At 43.0% G+C, this 21669-nt stretch overlaps 1 protein-coding gene across 1 annotated transcript in view; it reads right to left on the bottom strand.

Annotated features, from left to right (window-relative positions):
- Positions 1-21637, bottom strand: part of LOC145348303 (volume-regulated anion channel subunit LRRC8C-like) — a 29258-nt gene extending 7621 nt beyond the window's left edge. Inside the window, exons 1-2 of the mRNA XM_080196504.1 lie at positions 21584-21637; positions 402-541 (exon numbers count right to left, since the gene is read on the bottom strand). Of these exons, the coding sequence (XP_080052630.1) occupies positions 402-541; positions 21584-21605 (162 nt within the window). The 5' untranslated portion in view covers positions 21606-21637. The remainder of the gene's footprint in view (positions 1-401; positions 542-21583) is intronic.
- Positions 21638-21669: the final 32 nt, after the last annotated feature.

Below are 21669 nucleotides of genomic sequence, written 5' to 3'. Positions count from 1 at the left end.
ATTTTTTCAGGTAATCATGTAAACTAGACAAGGACAATCTTCTAAATCAAATGTATTAAAATGAGTATATGTTTCATTAAAGTGGACAGGTACGTTACCTAGTCCAAATTTTCTTTAAATTAATGGTGGTTACAAAAAGTGTAGACATGTTAATCATAAGATTGCATCTGGAATAATTTGGATTACTCTGATAATAGAAGAATGTTACACTTTACTTCTTCCAAAGTTGAGAAGCTTTTAACCCCTCTAATGCTTGAAATCAATTGAAACCATTAGAAAATCTGCCATTTAATCTGAAACATTATTACATCAAACATCATTACAAAAACAAGTTGGTTAGAAAGGACACTTAATAAATCAGAGAAGTGTATATGCAACCATATTATATACATTTGTGTTACCTGTAATGTCCCTCCAAAAACTGCTACCATAAGCATCAGAATAGTTAAATAATCTGTGAAAACATCCCACCATGGTTTCAAGATTTTAAATGTAGCTCTTTGGTCTCCAAAATATTTCAGCTCAACCACTGAAAACATACCTAAAAGAACAAAAGATGTTACTATGTATGTAAATTATTGGCACCAAGCATTCCTTCACAAAAATAACTTGTATTTACAAAACTCTTCAAACAGAGTAAATGGAGATAATGCCCATTTCAACATTATTGAACAAAATTTGACATAAACCACATAAAGACATATCAGGGTAGATGACCAAAACCTTTGTCAAAGAGCTAAGTTTTAAGGAGCATCTTAAAGAAGATGAGTAGACAGGCAAAGACATTTGGGGGGGGGGGGGGGGGGCGGGGGGGGGGGGTTCTATAAGGGGCTTGTAGGTGAAGGAGATAGTCATCGACTTCACGAAGTGTAGTGGAGGACATGCCCCTGTCTACGTCAATGGGGTGATGTAGAAATGATCGAAAGCTTCAAGTTTTTAGGTGTCCAGATCACCAACAAGCTGATCTGGTCTCCCCACGCTGGTACTATAGTTAAGAAAGCTACCATTGCCTCTACTTTCTCAGAAGGCTAAGGAAATTTGGTATGTCTGCTATGACTTTCACTAATGTTTACAGATACACCATAGAAAGCTTTCTTCCTTGTTGGATCACAGCTTGGTATGGCTCCTGCTCTGTCCAAAACAGCAAGAAACTACAAAAGGGGCATAAACAATGCCCAGTCCATCTCTCAAACCAGTCTCCCACCCACTAACACTGTCTACATTTCACGCTGCCTCGAAAAGCAACCAGCATAATTAAGGACCCCACGCACCCCGGACATAATCTTTTCCACCTTCTTTGGGAAAAAGATACAAAAGTCTGAGGACATGTACCAGCCAACTCAAGAACAGCTTCTTCCCTGTTGCCATCAGATTTTTGAATGGACCTACCTCACAAAGAACAAAGAAAATTACAACACAGGAACAAGCCCTTCAGCCCTCCAAGCCTGCACCGACCATGCTGCCCAACTGAACTAAAATCCCCTACCCTTCCGGGGACCGTATCCCTCTATTCCCATCCTATTCATGTATTTGTCAAGATGCTCCTTAAATGTCATTATTGTATCTGCTTCCACTACCTCCTCAGGCAGCGAGTTCCAGGCACCCACCACCCTCTGTGTAAAAAACGTGCCTCGTACATCTCCTTTAAATCTTGCCCCTTGCATCTTAAACCTATGCCCCCTAGTAATTGACTCTTCCACCCTGGGAAAAGCTTCCACTCTGTCCATGTCCCTCATAATCTTGTAAACTTCTGTCAGGTTGCCCCTCAACCTCCGTCATTCCATTAAGTTGATCTTTCTCTATACCCTAACTATAATTGTAACACTACATTCTGGACATGCTCCTTTCCTTCTCTGTGAATGGTATGTTTTGTCCGTATGTCACGCAAGAAATATACTAACTAATACACATGACACTAATAAATCAAATCAAATCAAAAGACAACTGATGGTACAACCACCAGAAGTGGAGTGATTAAAATCAGGGATGCTCAAGAGGCCAGGATTAGCAGAGCACAGATATCTTGGAGGATTGTGGAGTTTGAGCAAATAACGGAGATAGAGGGGGGTGAGGCTATGTAGAGATTTGAAAACTAGGATCAGAATTTTAAAATTGAGCCTAATTGTGCTGCTCACCTTGATTAATTGAAACATTGATAAGGTAATGTCATATTTTGAAAATTATGTTCTGATCAATGTACCTACTTTTAATAGGATACTGATGTGTTGGAGATTTACAGAAGAACAATGATTCTAGGAATGTAGGATTTAGAGCCCTGGGAATTCACTTAGAAATCTAAACTTATTTTCATTGGCAAAAAGAAGATTGAAAGAACGTGTCAAGTTCTCAGGATGGTGAATGGAATGGATACTGTCAGCGTAAGCTGGTTATTTAGGTTAGATTCCAGGTATAAATCTAGAGGATGAATCCTACGCAAGATTAGAATTATTTTGTGCATCATCACCCTATTCACATGTGGAATAGACTTCCAAATATACAGATAATCGCATTATCAAAGAGAGAATTAGATGAATAGATTGCAAAGAATTGATTCGTGAGTTATAAGTATAGCAGAAGATAATTAAATGTTGCGTGCAACATGAGGATTCCTGTGCTGCTGAAGTTACACAAGCAATCTATCTAATATGAACAGGTTACACAAGCATTCTGGAGGTTTTGCCCTAATTTACTTGGTTGTAAAGAGATTAAATAGTGGATTGAATTGTGGAAATAACAGTACCAAAGGGCTTAAATGGTCTTTTATTTTCATCCCATGCTTTTCTACATTGCTCTGTCAGAATTTTGCATGATCACGCTTCAATGATTTTCAGAATGCTAGGAAAGCAGCAAAGTATGGTTTGGTAATCTTAGCAGAATCCATTTAAGAAAGTCGTGCAATGTTGGTCCGAGGAATCGGATGACCTCCTATGGGACTGCTTCAACTCACTGGACAGGTCAATATTTAAAAGCTCAGCGACCAACCTGAATGAGTACACCACTGCAGTAACTCACTTCATTAGTAAGTGTGTAGCAGACAGTGTGTGAAAGAAATAAATCAGTATGTTTCCCAATTGGAAACCATGGATGAACAGGGACATCTATTGCTTGCTGAAATCCAGATTTGAGGCATTCAAGTCAGGTGACCCCGAACTATACAAGAAATCTAGATATGACCTTTGGACATCCATCAGATGTCAAAAGACATATTGGACCAAGCTAGAGCCCCAGACTAGCCACACGGATTCCTACCAAATATGGCGAGCTCTATAAGACATAACAAAATGAAGACATGTAAAATCTCCAGCACCAATGCAACCTGCCCCAATTAACTCAATGCATTCTATGCTTGTTTTGAGCAAGAGGTCAGTGAGAGCATGGCCTCCACCACAGAAGCATCGGATGAACCTGTATGTGATGTCACCATCGCAGACATCAAAGCAGCCTTCTCAAGAGTCAACCCACGGAAAGCAACTGGTCCGGATGGGGTACCCAGATGAGCACTCAGATCCTGAGATGCCTTTTACTTCTCCATACACCAATCTGATGTCCCTAACTGCTTCAAGAAGATGACCATCATCCCAGTACCAAAGAAAAGCCAGGCAGCTTGCCTTAATGACTATTGTCCAGTGGCTCTGACATCCATCACTGTTAAGTGCTTCGAAAGGTTAGTCATAGTTTGCCTCCCAGATTGCCTGGATCCACTACAGCTGGCCTATTACCGCAACAGATCCACAGCAGACAACATCACCCTGGCCCTACAGTCAACCCTGGAACACCTAGTTAATGAAGACACCTATGTCAGATTCTTATTTGTTGACTACACCTCAGCCTTCAACTGTATTCCTACAAAACACATTTCGAAGCTCCATGGCCCTGGGGCTCAGCTCCTCCCTCTGCGACTGGATCCTGAACTTCCTAACTCACAGACCACAATCAGTAAGGATAGGCAACAACACCTCCTCCACGATCATTCTCAACACCTGTGCCCCACGAGTGTGTATCCTCAGTCCCTCACTATAATCCTTATACACCTAGGACTATATGGCTAATTCTCCTCTTACTCCATTTTCAAGTTTTCTGATGACACCACCTTACTGGGCCGGATCTCAAACAATGATGAGACGGAGTACAGGAAAGAGATAGAGAATATATCTCTATCATCTAGATAACAATACTGGTGCCCCACAAGGCGGTGTTCTCACCAACTACTATACTCCTTACACACCTATGACTGTGTGGCCAAATTCTCCTCCAATTCGATTTTCGAGTTTGCTGACAACACCACTGTAGGGGGCGGATCTCAAACTATTACGAGAAGGAGTACAGAAATGAGATAGAGGATCTGGTGAACTGAAACGGCAACAATAATCTCTCCCTCAATGTCAACAAAACGAAGGAGATTGTCATTGACTTCAGGAAGCGTAAAGGAGAACATGCCCCTGTCTACAACAATGGGGATGAAGTAGAAAGGGTCAAGAGCTTCAAGCTTTTCGGTGTCCAGATCACCAACAATCTGTCCTGGTACCCCCATGCCGACATATAGCTAAGAAAGCCCACCCAATGCCTTTACTTTCTCTGAAGACTAAGGAAATTTGGCATGTCAGCTACAACTCTCACCAACTTTTACAGATGCACCATAGAAAGCATTCTTTCTGGTTGTATCACGGCTTGGTATGGCTCCTGCTTTGCCCAAGACCGCAAGGAGCTACAAAAGGTCGTGAATGGAGACCAATCCATCATGCAAACCAGTCTCCCATCCATTGACTCTGTTTATACTTCCCGCTGCCTTGACAAAGCAGCCAGCATAATTAAGGACCCCACGCACCCCTGACATTCTCTCTTCCACCTTCGTCCTTCGGGAAAAAGATACAGAAGTCTGAGGTCACATATCATGAAGAACAGCTCCTTCCCTGCTGCTGTCAGACTTTTGAATGGACTTACCTTGTTTAAGTTGATCTTTCTCTACACTCTAGTTATGACTGTAATACTACATTCTGCACTCTCTCTTTTCCTTCTCTATGAACAGTATATTTTGTCTGTATAGCACACAAGAAACAATACTTTTCAATGTATGTTAATACATGTGACAATAAAGAATCAAATCAAAATCTGGTGAAATGGCGCGTCGGCAATCTCTTCCGCAATGTCAACAAAACGAAGAAGACATTCATCGACTTCAGGAAACACAGTGGAGGACATGCTCCTGTTTACGTTAACGGGCATGAAGTGGAAATGGTCAAGAGCCTCAGGTTTCCAGGTGTCCAGACCACCAACAATTTGTCCTGGCTGCTGACACTATAGTTAAGAAAACCCACCAACACCTGTACTTTCACAGGGGGCTAACGAAATTTGGCATGTCAGCTATGACTCTCACCAACTTTTACAGATGCACCATAGAAAGCTTTCTTTCTGGTTGTATCACATCTCGGTATGGCTTCTGCTCTGCCCAAGACCGCAAGGGACTACAAAAGGTCGTGAATGTAGCCCAATCCATCATGCAAACCATTCTCCTATCCACTGACTCTTTTTATACTTCCCGCTGCCTCGACAAGGCAGCCAGCATAATTAAGGACCCTATGCACCCTGGACATTCTCTCATCCAGCTTCGTCCTTCGGGAAAAAGATACAGAAATCTGAGGTCACATATCACGAAGGACAGTTTCTTCCCTGCTGCTGACAGACTTTTGAATGGACTTACTTTGCATTAAGTTGATCTTGCTCTGCACCCTAGTTATGACTGTAATACTACATTCTGCACTCTTTTCCTTCTCTATGAACGGTATACTTTGTCTGTGTAGCATGCAAGAAACAATACTTTTCACTGTATGTTAATACATGTGACAATAAGGAATCAAATCAAATCAAAATCTGGTGAAATGGTTGACGACAATAATCCCTTCCACAATGTCAACAAACTGTAGGAGATATTCATCGACTTCAGGAAGCACAGTGGAGCATATGCTCCTGTTTACATCAACAGGGACGAAGTGGAAATGGTCAAGAGCTTCGGGTTTCTAGGTGTCCAGATCACCAACAACCTGTCCTGGTCCCTTCATGCTGACGCTATAGTTAAGAAAGCCCACCAACACCTGTACTTTCACAGGAGGCTAACAAAATTTGGCATGTCTGCTATGACTCTCACCAACTTTAGAGATGCACCATAGAAAGCATTTATTTTGGTTGTATCACAGCTTGGTATGGCTCCCACTCTGTCTAAGACTGCAAAAAACAATGAAGGGTCATGGACAAAACCTCGTCCATCACTCAAACCAGTCTCCCGTCAATTGACACTGTCTACACTTCTCGCTGCCTCGGAAAAGTAGCCAGCATAATCAAGGACCCCACCAACTCTCTCTAACTCATACTCTCTTCTCCCTTCTTCCGTCAGGAAAAAGATACAAAATTCTGAGGTCACATATCAACCAACTCAAGAACAGCTTCTTCCCTATTGCCATCAGACTTTTGAATGGACCTACCTCAGATTAAGTTGATTTTTCTCTGCACCTTAGCTATGACCATAACACTATGTTCTGCACCCTCTCCTTTGCTTCTCTATGTAGTGTGTTTTGTCTGTATAGAACACGTGACAGTACTTTTCACAGTATAATAAATGTGACTATAATAAATCAAATCAAATCAAATCAAGTTCTTCAAGGATCTACTTCCAGGTTTTTAATCTTTCCTTTCAGTATTTCTCTGCCTTGGATTACCACATGCATTCAAGCTTCCACACAATCTCTCGGATATCCAGCGTTATTGCTTCACAGGCAAGGTATCTCAGACTTTTGATTTACTTAGGATATCTGGCTTCTCATCTAAACGACTTTATATCTGGTTCTTTCAGCTGTCTATTTAACTTAGAGCACTTTCTCTTCTTTTTACTTGCATTCTCAATCGGACCTTGTTTAACTTCTTGTCCTTTGTTCCTTTAACATAAATGTCTTCCTGAGACATTCTTTTTGTCCCAACTCCCTGGTGGCTGGCATTTCTTTTGTTCTTTTGGGAAGGCTGCTTTCTGCACGTCCTTTGTTCTGGCCAGCTTCTCCTGCTTCCAGTTTAAAACAAACTCAAAAATCCTTTCCATCCTCGGCTGGTCTCTGGTTGTTAAGCAACAACCTAGTTTTCCTTTAAGCCCAGTTTGCTTTCAAATCATAAACCGTTATCATTATGCATGCATCTAAACCAAACTGAAAACACTAACCCTTCCAAATACAGAAAAACAAATTTAAATTTACATTAAGCTATATCCTATTTCTAATACTCACAAATACAGTAATATAATGTGAAATTCTCCATTTTGACAGGAAGAATAAAAAATAAGCTTGTTACAGTGAAAGACTACAGAGCTCTGAATTGCAGAGGGATCTGAAAATGCTAGTGCATAAGGCACAAAAAGTTATCATGCAGGTACAGCAAATAATTAACAAAGCCAATGGAATGTCATTAATTGTCATTTAACATAGCATTTAAATATGCTTGGTCCATTCGATAACAGATTCTCTCAGCCTCTAGGATCTTCCAACCCTCAGGCACAGTGAGAATCACGGCTGGTCTCCAGTAGGGCAGACCAGGTGTGATGACCACACCTGGGGGCTCAGATGCCACTGAGATCCCTGGTGGTAGGGGACATGGCTGGGTATTGCTCATCTGGCATGCTGGCAGTGCCCACCTGACACACCAACAGTGCGTCAGGGCAATGCCATGAGGAGGCATAGATACAAAAGTAGTGGATGTGCTTCAGTTTTGCAGGGCACAGATGAGACCATATCTGGAGTACTGTGATCGGTATTAGTCCCCCTATTTAAGGAAGGATGTAAATGTGTTGGCAGCAGTTCAAAGGTTTACAAGAATACCCGGAATGGGAGGATTGTCTAATGTGGAAAGATTGGACAGGCTAGGCTTGTATTTGCTGGACGGTGTCTTTGGAACTCTTTTCCTCAAAAGGCAGTGGAAGCAGAGTCTTTGAATAATTTAAAGGCAGAGCTCAATAGATCTGATTAACAGGGAGGAGTAGGGAGAGGGAGTGAAAGGTTATTGAGTAGGCAGGAATCTGAGATTGAAGTTACAATCAGATCAGACTTGATTTTATTGATGATAGAGCACGCTCAAAGGGCCAAGTGGCCAACTCCTGCTACGGCAGCAAACTGCGGAGGGAGAAATGGAGATAAAAGGGGTGATTTTCCAGCCTCGCCATGCCTGGCACAGATCACACCAATTCCAGAAAATAGCATGCAAACCTAAAAAGTGGGTTTGTGCCCAGAGCCAAATGGTTTGCAATTATCCCAGCCCCCTTTTAATGATGCAGACTGGATCATGCCCAAAAAAGGCATGAAGATGATTAGCACATTTAACGTAGCATTTAAATATGCTTGGTCCATTTGATAACAGATTCTCCCAGCCTCCAGGATCTTCCAACCCTCAGGCACAAAGAGAATCACTGCTGGTCTCCACTAGGACAGACCAGGCATGATGACCACACCAGGGGGCTCAGATGCCACTCAGGTGCCCGGTGGTAGGGGACATGGCTGGGTATTGCTCATCTGGTATCCTGGCTGTGCCCACCTGACACACCATCAGTGTGTCACGGTAATGCCATAGGGATGGTGCCAGAGCAGGGGCTTTAAACAAGGGAGGGGAGCTTATGACAGCAGGGGCTATGACAGGCAGGCTACAGTGGGGTGCTATGCAAGGGTGGGGTCTTGAAGAAATGGGGCATGAAGGGGTGGTATGTTGGGGGTCATGAATGTGGATCTATCGAAAGTGTCCAAATGTTGGTGATCTATATCGAGGAGGGGAAACATGTTGGCAATGGAGGGGTGGGTATCCCACTCTCCGTGGAGGCTGGGAATGTTCTCCCAGTGTACTATATGGGGATGCCCTTTTAAAACAGTGCTCAATTGCTTTGGGGACTTATGGCCTCACCCATTCCAGAACCAGCAAAAAACTCACCACTCTCCAAAAAAATGACTGAGGGTGTGTAGTAATTGCAGCCTGGACCACTCCAGTGTTCTCACCATTGGACACTTAGTGATCTTTGGAGAAAATCAAGCCAATGTTTCATGTCAATGACTGGAAAGTTATAAGAACATAAGAAATAGGAGCAGGAGTAGGCCATCTAGCCCTTCGAGCCTGTCCCGCCATTCAATAAGATCATGGCTGATCTGAAGTGGATCAGTTCCACTTTCCCGCTTTCTCCCCATAACCCTTAATTCCCTTGTCTATCAAAAACCTATCTACCCGTGACTTAAATACATTTAGCGAGGTAGCCCCCACCACATCAACGGGCAGAGAATTCCAGAGACTCACCACCCTTTGAGTGAAGAAGTTCCTCCTCAACTCCGATCTAAACTGCCCCCCCTTATCTTGAGGCTGTGCCCTCTAGACCTACTATCCTTTCTAAGCGGGAAGATTCTCTCTACTTCTACCCTGTCCATCCCTTTCATTATCTTATATGTCTCTATAAGATCCCCCCTCATCCTTCTAAACTCCAACGAGTACAGGCCCAGTCTATTTAATCTCTCTTCATAGTCCAACCCCCTCATCTCCGGTATCAGCCTAGTGAACCTCCTTTGCACTCCCTCCAAGGCCAATATAAGAACATAAGAAATAGGAAATAGGAGCAGGAGTAGGCCATCTAGCCCTTTGAGCCTGCCCCGCCATTCAATAAGATCATGGCTGATCTGTCGTGGCTCAGTTCCACATTCCCGCCCTCTCCTCATAACCCTTAATCCCCTCTCTTATCAAAAACCCATCAACCCGCGTCTTAAAAATATTTAGCGAGGCAGCCTCCACCACTTCAACGGGCAGAGAATTCCAGAGATTCACCACCCTTTGAGTGAAGAAGTTCCTCCTCAACTCCGTTATCCTTGCGCAAGTGCGGCGAGCAAAACTGCACATAGTACTCCAGCTGCGGCCTCACCAGTGCCCTGTACAGTTGCAGCAAGACCTCCCTACTTTTATATTCTATCTCCCTCGCTATAAAGGCCAGCATTCCATTCGCCTTCTTGATCACCTGCTGCACCGGCAGACTGGGTTTTTGCGACTCATGCACAAGGATCCCCAGGGCCCTTTGCACCATAGCATGCTACAGCTTTTCGCCCTTTAAATAGTAATCCCTCCTACTATTATTTCTGCCAAAGTGGATAACCTCACACTTGCTAACATTATACTCCATCTGCCATGTCCTCGCCCACTCGCTTAGCCTATCCAGATCCCCTGCAGACTTTCCACACCCTCCACGCAATTTGCTTTTCCACTCATCATCGTGTCATCAGCAAATTTCATCACCCTACACTCAGCCCCCTCCTCCAGATCATCTGTATAAATGGTAAATAGCTGAGGCCCCAGCACCGATCCCTATGGCACTCATCACCAACCGCCAATCAGAATAGCACCCATTGATACCAACTCTCTGCTTCCTATTAGACAACCAATCCTCTATCCACGCTAACACCTTACCCCCAACTCTATGCACTCTAACTTTCTGTTGCAGCCTTTTATGAGGCACCTTATCAAATGCCTTTTGAAAATCGAGAAACACCACATCTACCGGTTCCCCTCTGTCGACCGCACTAGTCACACCCTCATAGAAATCCAATAAATTCGTCAAACACGACTTCCCCTTAACGAATCCGTGCTACGTCTGCTCTATCAAACCATTCTTTTCTAGGTGCCTCACTATTTCTTCTTTGATGATGGGTTCAAGCATTTTTCCAACTACAGATGTTAAACTAACTGGCCTATAACTCCCTGCCTTTTGTCTGCTACCTTTTTTAAACAGCGGCGTAACATTAGCCGTTTTCCAATCTTCCAGCACTTCCCCGGCATCCAGCGAATTTTGGTAAACAATTACTAAGGCATCCACTAACACCTCTGCCATTTCCTTCAGAACCCTGGGATGCATTCCATCCGGTCCTGGGGACTTGTCCACCTTCAGTCCCATGAGTCTATCAAGCACTACCTCTCTAGTGACAGTAATCGCATTCAGGCCCTCAACTCCTACCATCCTTCTATCTTTAAGCTCCAGCAAACTATTTGTATCCTCTTCCGTGAAGACCGAGGCAAAAAACTTATTTAAGGCCTCAGCCATTTCCTCATCTTCCACTACTAAATCCCCCCTCTCATCCTCTAAGGGTCCAACATTCACTCTAGCCAGCCTCCTCTTCTTTATATATTTGTAAAAACTTTTACTGTCCTTTTTTATATTTAGTGCTAGTTTAACTTCATAGTCTATCTTTCCTTTCTTTAACAACTTCTTAGTCATTCTTTGTTGATTTTAAAATTTTTCCCAATCTTCTAATCGCCCATTACTTTTAGCCACTCTGAACGCATCAGCTTTTAGTTTAATACTCTCCTTTATTTCCTTCGATAACCACGGCTCTCCTACATTCTCTTCTTTACCATCGGAATATATTTCTGCTGAGTACCAAAAAAGATCTCCTTAAAAATCCTCCACTGTTCCTCAGCCGTCCTACCAACGAATCTGCGCCCCCAATCTACATTTGCCAATTCCTCTCTCATCCTATCGAACTCCCCTCTGTTCAAACAGAGGAGACAGGTTCGGGACCCTACTTTCTCATCCTCCATCTGCATTAAAAACTCAACCATGCAATGATCACTCATCCCAAGAGGTTCCCTCTTAATAAGATCCCTAATTCTACCTGCCTCATTACACAACACCAGATCTAAGATAGCTCGCTCCCTCGTAGGTTCCATCACACACTGTTCAAGGAAACTATCCCGACAGCATTCCAAGAACTCTATGGAGTTGGAGATGTTAGATTTCAAGCAAGTACATAGTGAGAGACACTTATTACAGGGGATAGATATATATAGATTTGATGTGTGTGTGTATGTATATATATGTTTGATTTGTTACTGTCATATGTATTTACAGTGAAAAGTATTGTTTCTTGCGCATAATATAGACAAAACATAGGGAAGGAAACAAGAGTGCAGAATGTAGTGTTACAATCATACCTAGGGTGTAGAGAAAGATCAACATAATGCAAGAGAAGTCCATTCAATAGTCTGACAGCAGCAGGGAAGAAGCTGTTCTTGAGTCGGTTGGTACATGACCTCAGACTTTTGTATCTTTTTCCCGACAGAAGGTGGAAGAGAGAATGTCCGGGGAGGGGTCCTTAATTATGCTGGCTGCTTTGCCGAGGCAGCAGGAAGTGTAGGCAGAATCAATGGATGTGAGGTTGGTTTGCGTAATGGATTGGGCTACATTCATGACCTTTTGTAGTTCCTTGCAGTTTTGGGCACAGTGAGGGCCATACCAAGCTGTGATACAACCCGAAAAAATGCTTTCTATGGTGCGTCTGTAAAGGTTGATGAGAGTTGTAGCTGGCATACCAAATTTCCTTAGTCTTCTGAGCAAGTAGAGACATTGGTGGGCTTTCTTAACTACAGTGTCAGCATGGGAGAACCAGGACAGGTTGTTGGTGATCTGGACATCTAAAAACTTGAAGCTCTGGACCCTTTCTACTTCGTCCCAGTTGCTATATATAGGGGAATTTATATGCATATGTGCTTTTGGAGAGGGAGGTTATATCTGGTCAGTCCTCCCCTGTCAAAGGCCCATAGGATGGGATTGGCTTGTGGATTGCTGAAAAAGATTTCTTTTGTTGAAGCTTCCTCTTTTTTCAGCAAGCTCTGTGCTGCCTAAGGACTATTTGTTCAGCCAGGATTGACACACACTCATACACCTCAACCTCAAACTGCTGCCTCACAGCACCAGGGACTTGGGTTCAATTCCCAGCTTGGGTCACGATCTGTGCTGAGTCTGTACGTTCTCCCCATGTCGGGGTGGGTTTCCTCTGGGGTGCTCCGATTTTCTTCCACAGTGGGAAAGACATGCTGGTTAGGTGCATTGACCAGTCTTCCTCAGTGTACCCAAACAGGCGCCACAGTGTGACAACTTGGAGATTTTCACACAAAATTCACTGCAGCGTTCATGTAAGCCTACTTGTGACACTAATAAAATAAACTTCAACACTTAACAGACTATCCCGGGGTATTGCTATAGTCCTTTTCTGAATTAAAGATGTGCCTTTGTCCTCCGTCTGAGTGTTCTAAAACATACATATATTTATAATTCCTTAACTAGTCTTCTCTGATCACCACCCAGCCTGTCCACTCCACTAAAAAGCTGAGATTACCTTCGGACGGTACGCTCCCCGTGCCCGGCACTGCGCATGCGTGGCGGTAGTTGCCGGTTGGTCGGCCCTTTTCAAATTCAACGGTTCCCGCGCGCCGGGGATGGGAACGGGGCATGCTGGGAGATTGGGAGACCGCGCGTACACAGTGGCTAACAGAGCAAAACCACCCTGAGCGGCCACTCTCCTCCATCTTTTTGACAGGCATGCAGGGCGATAGGTCGGACAGCGCGGCTGCAAGGATTTGAGCGGTCCTGGCCGCGCGGGCAGTGAGGATTTGAACTTCCGCCATCTTTGTTCCATGCAATGGCGCGACCTCACCAGAGCAGTCGAGAGCAGTAATTATCGAATGCAGAAGAGGCCATTAGGCCCATCGAATCTGCACTGATTGCCTTCCCCCGCCCTAGCCCTTTCGCATGACCATTTACCATGGCTAATCTACACATCTTTGGACATTTGCAAAGATGAGTGGCAGGTCAGATCGTTGATCAGAATATGAAGAATATCAGAGAATAACTAAAAGATTAATCAGGAGAAAGAAATTAGAGTATGAGAGGAAGATGGCTAGAAGTGTAAGAATGGAGAACAAGAACTTCTACAGTTTTTTAAAACTGTAAAAGTAAAGTGAGTGTTGGTCCTCTAGAGAGTGAGAATGGAAAATGGTGGATGAAATGAACAAATATATTTCTTCTGTCTCACTACGGACGATCGAAAAACCATTCCAGTGATTGCTGTAAATCAGAAGGTGGAGGGAGAGAAGAACTTGGTGAAAGGGAAGCAGTACTGAGCAAACTGATGGAGCTGCGGGCTGACAAGTCTCCAGACACTGATAGACTTCACCATGAGGTCTTAAAAGTGATGGCTCATGAGGTAATGGATGCATTGGTGGTAATTTTTCAAAATTACCTAGATTCTGAAAAGATCCACCAGACTGAAAAGCGGCAAATGTAACTCTTTTATTCAAGAAGGGAGGGAGGCAGAAAATAGGAAACTAAAGGCCAGTTAGCTCGGCTTCTGTCATGGGAAAGGTGTTAGAATTCATGAAAAATAACGCAATATTGGACTAGATTTTGCTCATTTATATTGAACCTGGAAACAGTTTTTTGTTCATTTATTTGTAGTGCTGTGAGCAATAGGTAAAGATGCTGTTCACACATATATCTGTAGAGCATAGAGAAATAGCTTAAAGTTAAGTAGATTGGATATAGTCAGGCACATTGATAACCCACATTATGGAAACAACTGTGAGTTTAGTCATAAACATAGGACATAAGGTTCGATGCTGCTAACACAGCAATAGTTAGGGATAATAAAAAGACTGCCTGTAGAGATAACATCAGAGATGTGATGTGCAGTGAAGCATACACCACATCCTGCAGGAATGTAAGAGGCCCAAGTTATAAAAAGCAAATGGTCTGCAAGATGTGTTGTTTTTACAACTAAGCATAAAAGGGGGAAAAGGTCACTGAGATAGTTGGGACAGCAATGATTAAGTTGGCAAAGGATTGATTACCGCCAGTCTGAACTGGACATGTAACAGTGTTGGATAAGATGGATGAGTTTGCTAATGCACTCTTGTGATAACAGGAGACATGGTTAGATGGGGAGTAGAGGGGATGGGGCACCTCGAGCCAATAGGGGGAGCCACATAGATGGGACAGGGACCACCAATTAGGGAGAACAACACATTGCAAAGCCATTACAATGCTTGTAAAAAAGTATAAAATCTGCTGCAAATCTATGCAAGGTGTGCCTATTTTGTTGGACACCCGGTCTTGCAAGAACGTCAAATAAAATCTTGCTCCTTCAGAACTTGACTTGACTAAATTGTTTAACTGTGAGCTGTGTTTCTCACAGTGCCAAACGGCAAATGGTTTGAAAGCTTCAAAAGCAGTTGTGGATCGATGGTTGGTCGCTAATGGAGCATTGCTAGGCATTCAGACAATCTCTGGGTAACCAGGAAGAGTCAGCATGGTTTTGTGAAAGGTTTAAGTAACATGTGTTGTGGATAAAGGGGACTCTATAAGTGTACTGTACTTGGATTTCTAAAAGGCATTTGATAAGATGCCATGTCAAAGGTTATTGTAGAAGATAGAAGCTTATGGTGCAGGGGTTAGCATATTAGCGTGGATAGAAGATTGGCTGCCTGGCAGAGAACAGGGAGTAAGGGATGGCACTGCTGCCTCACAGCACGGGGGTCCTGGGTTCAATTCCTGACTTGGGTCACTGTGTGGAGTTTGCACATTCTCCCTGTGTCTGAGTGGGTTTCCTCCAGGTGCTCAGGTTTCCTCCCACGGTCCAAAAATGGGTTGGTTGGGTGAATTGGCCATGCTAAATTGTCCATTAGTATCAGGGGGAGTAGCTGGGGTAAATGCATGGGGTTGTGGCGATGGGGCTTGAATGGGATTGTGGTTGGTGCAGACTCGGTCAGTCAAATAGCCTCCTTTTGTACTATAGGATTCCAATGCAATTTGTATAAGTGGGTCTTTGTCTGATTGACAAGATGCGATGGGTGTTCTTGCTGGGGTGTTAACTTTTTACAATTTACATCAATGACTTAGATGAGGGAAGCAAAGGCACGGTAGCTAAATTTGCAGACTCAACAAAGATAGGTGGAACAAGATGTTCTGAAGAAGACATGAGTTTGCACATGGATCTAGATAGGTTGAGTGAATGGGTGAAAATCTGGCAGCTGGAGTATAACACGGGAAAATGTAAGTTGTTCGCTTTGACAGGAAGAATAAAATAACAGAGTGTTACTTAAATGGAGAATGACTGCAGAATTTTGAGATACAGAATGATCTAGGTATTGGAAAGCATGAGTCACAAAAAGCTAGTGTGCAGGTATAGCATATAACCAAGAAGGCTAATAAAATACTATTCTTTATTACAAGAAGAATTGAACATAAAAGTAAGGACATTATGCTTTGGTATTACATAGGGCCTTGGTGAGACTGCATCTCAAATACTGTGCACGGTTTTGGTCTCTTAATTTAAGGAAGGTTGTAAATGTTTTGGAGGCAGTTCAGAGGAGGCTTACAAGACTGACATTAGTTTGAAAAGGTTGAGCGTGTTTGCACCAGAATTTAGAAGAGTGAGTAGTGACTTGATTGAAGTATGCAAGATCCTGAATGATCTTAACAAGGTGGACATGGCAAGGATGTTTCCTTTTATAGTTAAGTTTAGAATTAGGGGATCACCCTTATAAGACAGATGAGAAATTTTTCTCTGAGGGTTGTGTGATTTTGGAGCTCTCTGCGTCAGAAGGCGGTGGAAATGGGGTCATTGAATATTTTTGAGGCAGAGGTAGATAGATTCTTGTTAGGCAAGAGAATCTGAGGTTATCCAAGGCCACCGCCTAGATGTATCGCTAGACTGTTAATCCAGAAACTCAACCAGTGTTCTGGGTTCAAATCCTGCCAGGGTGGAATTTGAATTCAATAAAAAGTATTTGGAATTAAGAATCTACTCATAACCATGAAACATAAGAACATAAGAAATAGGAGCAGGAGTAGGCCATCTAGCCCTTCGAGCCTGCCCCGCCATTCAGTAAGATCATGGCTGATCTGTCGTGGCTCAGTTCCACATTCCCGCCCTCTCCCCACAACCCTTAATCCCCTTTCTTATCAAAAACCCATCAACCCGCGTCTTAAAAATATTTAGCGAGGCAGCCTCCACCACCTCAACGGGCAGAGAATTCCAGAGATTCACCACCCTTTGAGTGAAGAAGTTCCTCCTCAACTCTGTTCTAAACCGCCCCCCTTTTATCTTGAGGCTGTGCCCCCTAGTCCTACTGTCCTTTCTGAGCGGGAAGAGTCTCTCCACCGCTATCCTATCCATCCCATTCATCATCTTATATGTCTCAATGAGATCTCCCCTCATTCTTCTAAACTCTAACGAGTACAAGCCTAGTTTATTCAGCCTCTCCTCATAGCTCAACCCCCTAAACTCCGGCATCAGCCTAGTAAACCTCCTCTGCACTCCCTCCAAGGCCAAAATATCCTTGCGTAAGTATGGCGACCAAAACTGCACACAGTACTCCAGCTGCGGCCTCACCAATGCCCTATACAGCCGCAGCAAGACCTCCCTACTTTTATATTCAATCCCCCTCGCTATGAAGGCCAGCATCCCATTCGCCTTCCTGACCACCTGCTGCACCTGCACAGGTTAAAGAGATGTGTATTGTCTCCAGACAGCAGAGTTAGTGAGATTTTGCAAATCCAGGCAAGCCGAGGAGGCCACAGATAGCGTGACATGAACCCAAGATCCCGGCCGAGGCCGTCCCCATGCGCGCGGAACCCGGAAACCATTGTCAATTGTCGGAAAACACCATTTGGTTCACTAATGTTTAGCGAAGGAAATCTGCTATCCTTACCTGGTCTGGCCTACATGCGACTCGAGAACCACAGCAATCTCAGCTGCCCTCCAAGGGCAACTAGGGATGGATAATAAATGCTGGCCAGCCCATGTCCACAACCGAATATAAAAAAAAGGTGAAACGAAGGCGTGGCACAGTGGTTAACACTGCTGCCTCACAGCAGAAGGGACCTGGGTTCAATTCCTGGCTTGGGTCGCTGCCTATGTGGAGTTTGCACATTCTCCCCGTGTCAGTGTGGGTTTTCTCTGGGTGCTCCATTTCCTTCCACAGTCCAAAGATGTACAGATTAGATGGATTGGCCCCTTAGTGTCAGGGGGATGAGCTAGGGTAAAAGCATGGGGTTATGGGGATGGGGCCTGGGTCAGATTGAAGTTGGTGCAGATCCGCTGGGCCGAATGGCCTCCTTCTGCATTGTAGAATTCTATGAAACACAAAAAGATTATCCATGATCTTATTGAATGGTGGAGTAGGCTTGAGGGGCTGAATGGCCTAATCTGCTCCTATTTTGTAAGTTAAGAGAAGGTAATAGCATAGTCTGTCCTGCTTTTATATATTATTCAGTGCTGACTGATGACTGTGAACTCTCTGCTGAGTGTCTAAAAACTTTGCATTGCTTGGTACAGTTTTTCCTGGTACTTCTGTGTGTTGACTCATATCTAACTGAGCATGGCATCATCTTGCAAAGAGATGTACTATTTCTAGTTACCCTGTTTTGAATAACGTACATACATTTCAATTGAAAATATGAGGCAAATTTAGCATGCCATGGTGTGTTTAGAAGACTAGCATTCGGACAACAATTCTGTACATCAATTTTAACAACATATTTGATCAGATGCTGCATGGGAAGATTCTTAATAAAATGAAGGGAGTATGGTACCATGGATAGAAAACTGACAAAAGGATAGAATATAATAGTAGTTAATCGATGTTTTTCCAAATTGGAATTTCCTAAATGCAGGATTGTGACCATTGCTCTTTTCTAAGGGAGCTTGTGGCAGAAGCTACCATGTCAAAAATTGCAGACAGTACAATATATGAAAGATAGAGAGGAGCTCGGAGAATGAGTAATTTAATACACAAATCTTTAAACGTGGGAGCTCAGGTTAATGAAACTGTTAAATAATTGACAAACAAGGGATGCAAAAGCAAAGCTGCAGTTGGAAAATACTGGGGATAAAATTCAACTTGGGCCAGGATGCACAAGAGATTCACTAAGATGGTACCTGAGAGGTTTTAATTATGAGGGAATATTATTGAAGCTAATGGATCTTTTCATTTGAAAGAGGATACTGGTGTTCTGTATTGAGAAATTTTTATTAGTTTTAAAGTTTGTTTATTAGTGTCACAAGCAGGCTTACATTAACACTGCAATGAAGTTGCTGTGAAAATGACCTTAATTACCACACTGCAGCGCTGGTTCGGATACACTGACGGAAAATTTAGCACAGTCAATGCACCTAACCAGCAAGTCTTTCAGACTGTGGAGGGGACACTGGAGCACCTGGAGGAAACCCATGCAGACATGGGGAGAACATGCAGTTTCCACGCAGATAGTGATCCAAGCCGGGAATCGAACTCGGGTCCCCGGTACTGTGAGGCACCAGTGCTGACTGTTGTGTAAATTTGTGAAAATATTTCCTCTTCTGAATGATTCAGTAACTAGAGGATGTAAGATTATCACCAAAAACAGTGGTTAAAACATTTTTCCAATATATTGTGCAGAGGGTTGTTGGCACATAGAATGCCTGAACAGAAGATGGTGGAAGCAAAATCTGTGGCTTTTAAGAGATCAATGATTAAATATTTGAATATATAAAAAAAAGGAAAGGATGGAAAATGGCTCTGAGAGTCAGCACAGGCAGCTATACATCTTCAACAATGTATAATTCTATTATTACACTTAGACAATGTTGCTGAGAAGACAGGCATGTTGCAGAAGCTTTTCATCTTTCACTCATCCGGACAAAAACAAGAATGCAAAGTTTGAAATAATTACAACAATTTATATGACAGGAGAAAAGGGTGCTGATTGGTTGGCAAACCAATTCTGGTTGTTTTTTCCATGACAGCCCCTCAGCCAAAGGGGAACTATAGGCTATCAGTGCAAAAATATTAATTGAGCTATGGTGGAAATTAGTTTGCTTTAGACGAACACAATGTAGTCCAAGGACAATTACTAAAGGAATACATAAACTCTGTATCAAATGGAAGATACCACTGGCTGATTTAAGCTCTTGTTTACATGTACCTGATCCACCCTTTACATCGTGATCACTGACCAGTTTGATCAAAAGGATTATTTCTTATTGTTTATTTGGACACTGGGACCGTCCATTTTAGTTTTCTATTCTTGAATGCAAGAGACACTTTTATACTCTCAGAGATGAGCTGTCGTCAGCCACCACTGAATAAATAATATGTAAAGGAAGAGCAAATTATGCTCTTACAGTATCTTACAAAATAGGAATAGGCCATCTTGGCCCCCTCATGTCTTCTCTACCATTCAACATGATCATGGCTGATCTGTTGACCAGTGCTTGGATTATTGGTTAGGATTATATTCATTGGAGTTTAGAAGAGTGAGAGGGGATCTCATAGATACTTATAAAATTCTAACAGGATTAGACAGGGTAGATTTAGAAAGAATGTTCCTGATGTGGAGAAGTCCAGAACCATAGGTCGTAGTTTTAGGATAAGAGGTAAACCTTTTAGGACTGAGGCGAGGAGAAATTTCTTCACCCAGAGAATGGTGAGGCCAAAATGCTGTCTTATTTCAAAAAAATTAGATATTGCTCATGGGGCTAAAGGGATCAAAGGATGCGGGGAGGAAACAAAGGATCAAGATATTGAATTTGACGATCAGCCAGGAGCAAAATGAATGGCTGAGCTGACTTGAAGGGCCGAACAGCCTAGTCCTGCTTCTATTTTCTATGTGACTCCATAGCTCCTGGGAAGTCAGAAGAAAGCATAAAGAATTGTGCATGCTGTCGAGTATGCCTATTCTCGTGAACTGGGAGAAAATTGAGGCAATGTTCATCTTTATTGCATGGGTAGCAAGTTGACACAGCAGAACACCCTCCCACTTGTAGAACCAATGTCATTTTTATTTCATAATAAAAATTGACATGTTCTGTAATGAGCAGGCAATCTGCTCTGCCAGCCTACTGCCCACATGGTGAAAATAGAAAGTATAGAATTGGTACAGGAGAGAAAGGAGAATTGTCATTTTGTGCCCATGCTGGATCTGGATTTTTTTAAAAAAGTATGGCACAAGACACTACCCTTCATCCCACACTGGATGAAAAACAAGCCCCAGCCTAATCCCATCTTCCAGCATTTGATCTGTAGCCCTGGAGATTACGGAACTTCAGGTGCATATCCAGGCAGCTTTTAAATGCATTGGAGGTTCCTGCCTCTATTCTTCTTTCAGACACTGAGTTCTAGACTCCTTTCATCCTCCAGACGAAAACGTTTTTCTTCATCTCCCCTCTAATTGTTTTATTAGTCACTTTAGTTTCCTCCTCACAGACAACTCTGCCAAAGTAAATAGGTCCATCTAGTTCAGACTCTTTAAACCTTGTTAACTTCAACAAAATTATCCCTCAGCCCCCACTGCTTCAAAGAAATCAACCCCAGCCTATCCAGTCTTTTATCAAAATACTTACCCTGCTCCCAGCCCCTTTTCTTGCTGAAAGAGGATAGAATGGGTGCAGAAATTTAATGGGAGATTATTGCCCCATCCCTAATTGCCCTTGAATGTAGTGGCTTGCCAGGCCATTTCAGAGGGCAGATAAGACAATGTCAGCCACGTTGCTGTAGGTCTGGACTCACATGTCAGCCAGACCAGGTAAGGACAGAAGATTTCCTTCCCTAAATTACATGAGTGAACCAGATGGGGTTTGACAACAATCAATGATAGTTTTCTGATCACCGTCATTGAGGTTAGCTTTACATTTCAGATGTATTAATTATGTCCCTAGAGCATTAACCTGAGTCTCTGAACATTATTCATCCAATGATGTTAATGTAATGCCACCTGTACCTTCCTCCAAATCCAATGTCATGATGACTTTTTCATGTGCATGCTCAGAAGGTGCTTTCTCAGGATCGATCAAACTAATCAAACAG

Source organism: Carcharhinus amblyrhynchos, chromosome 9 (assembly GCF_965287045.1).
Source record: "Carcharhinus amblyrhynchos chromosome 9, sCarAmb.v2.hapA, whole genome shotgun sequence".
NCBI classification, from domain to species: domain Eukaryota; kingdom Metazoa; phylum Chordata; class Chondrichthyes; order Carcharhiniformes; family Carcharhinidae; genus Carcharhinus; species Carcharhinus amblyrhynchos.
This window is presented reverse-complemented; position numbering and strand designations above follow the sequence as displayed.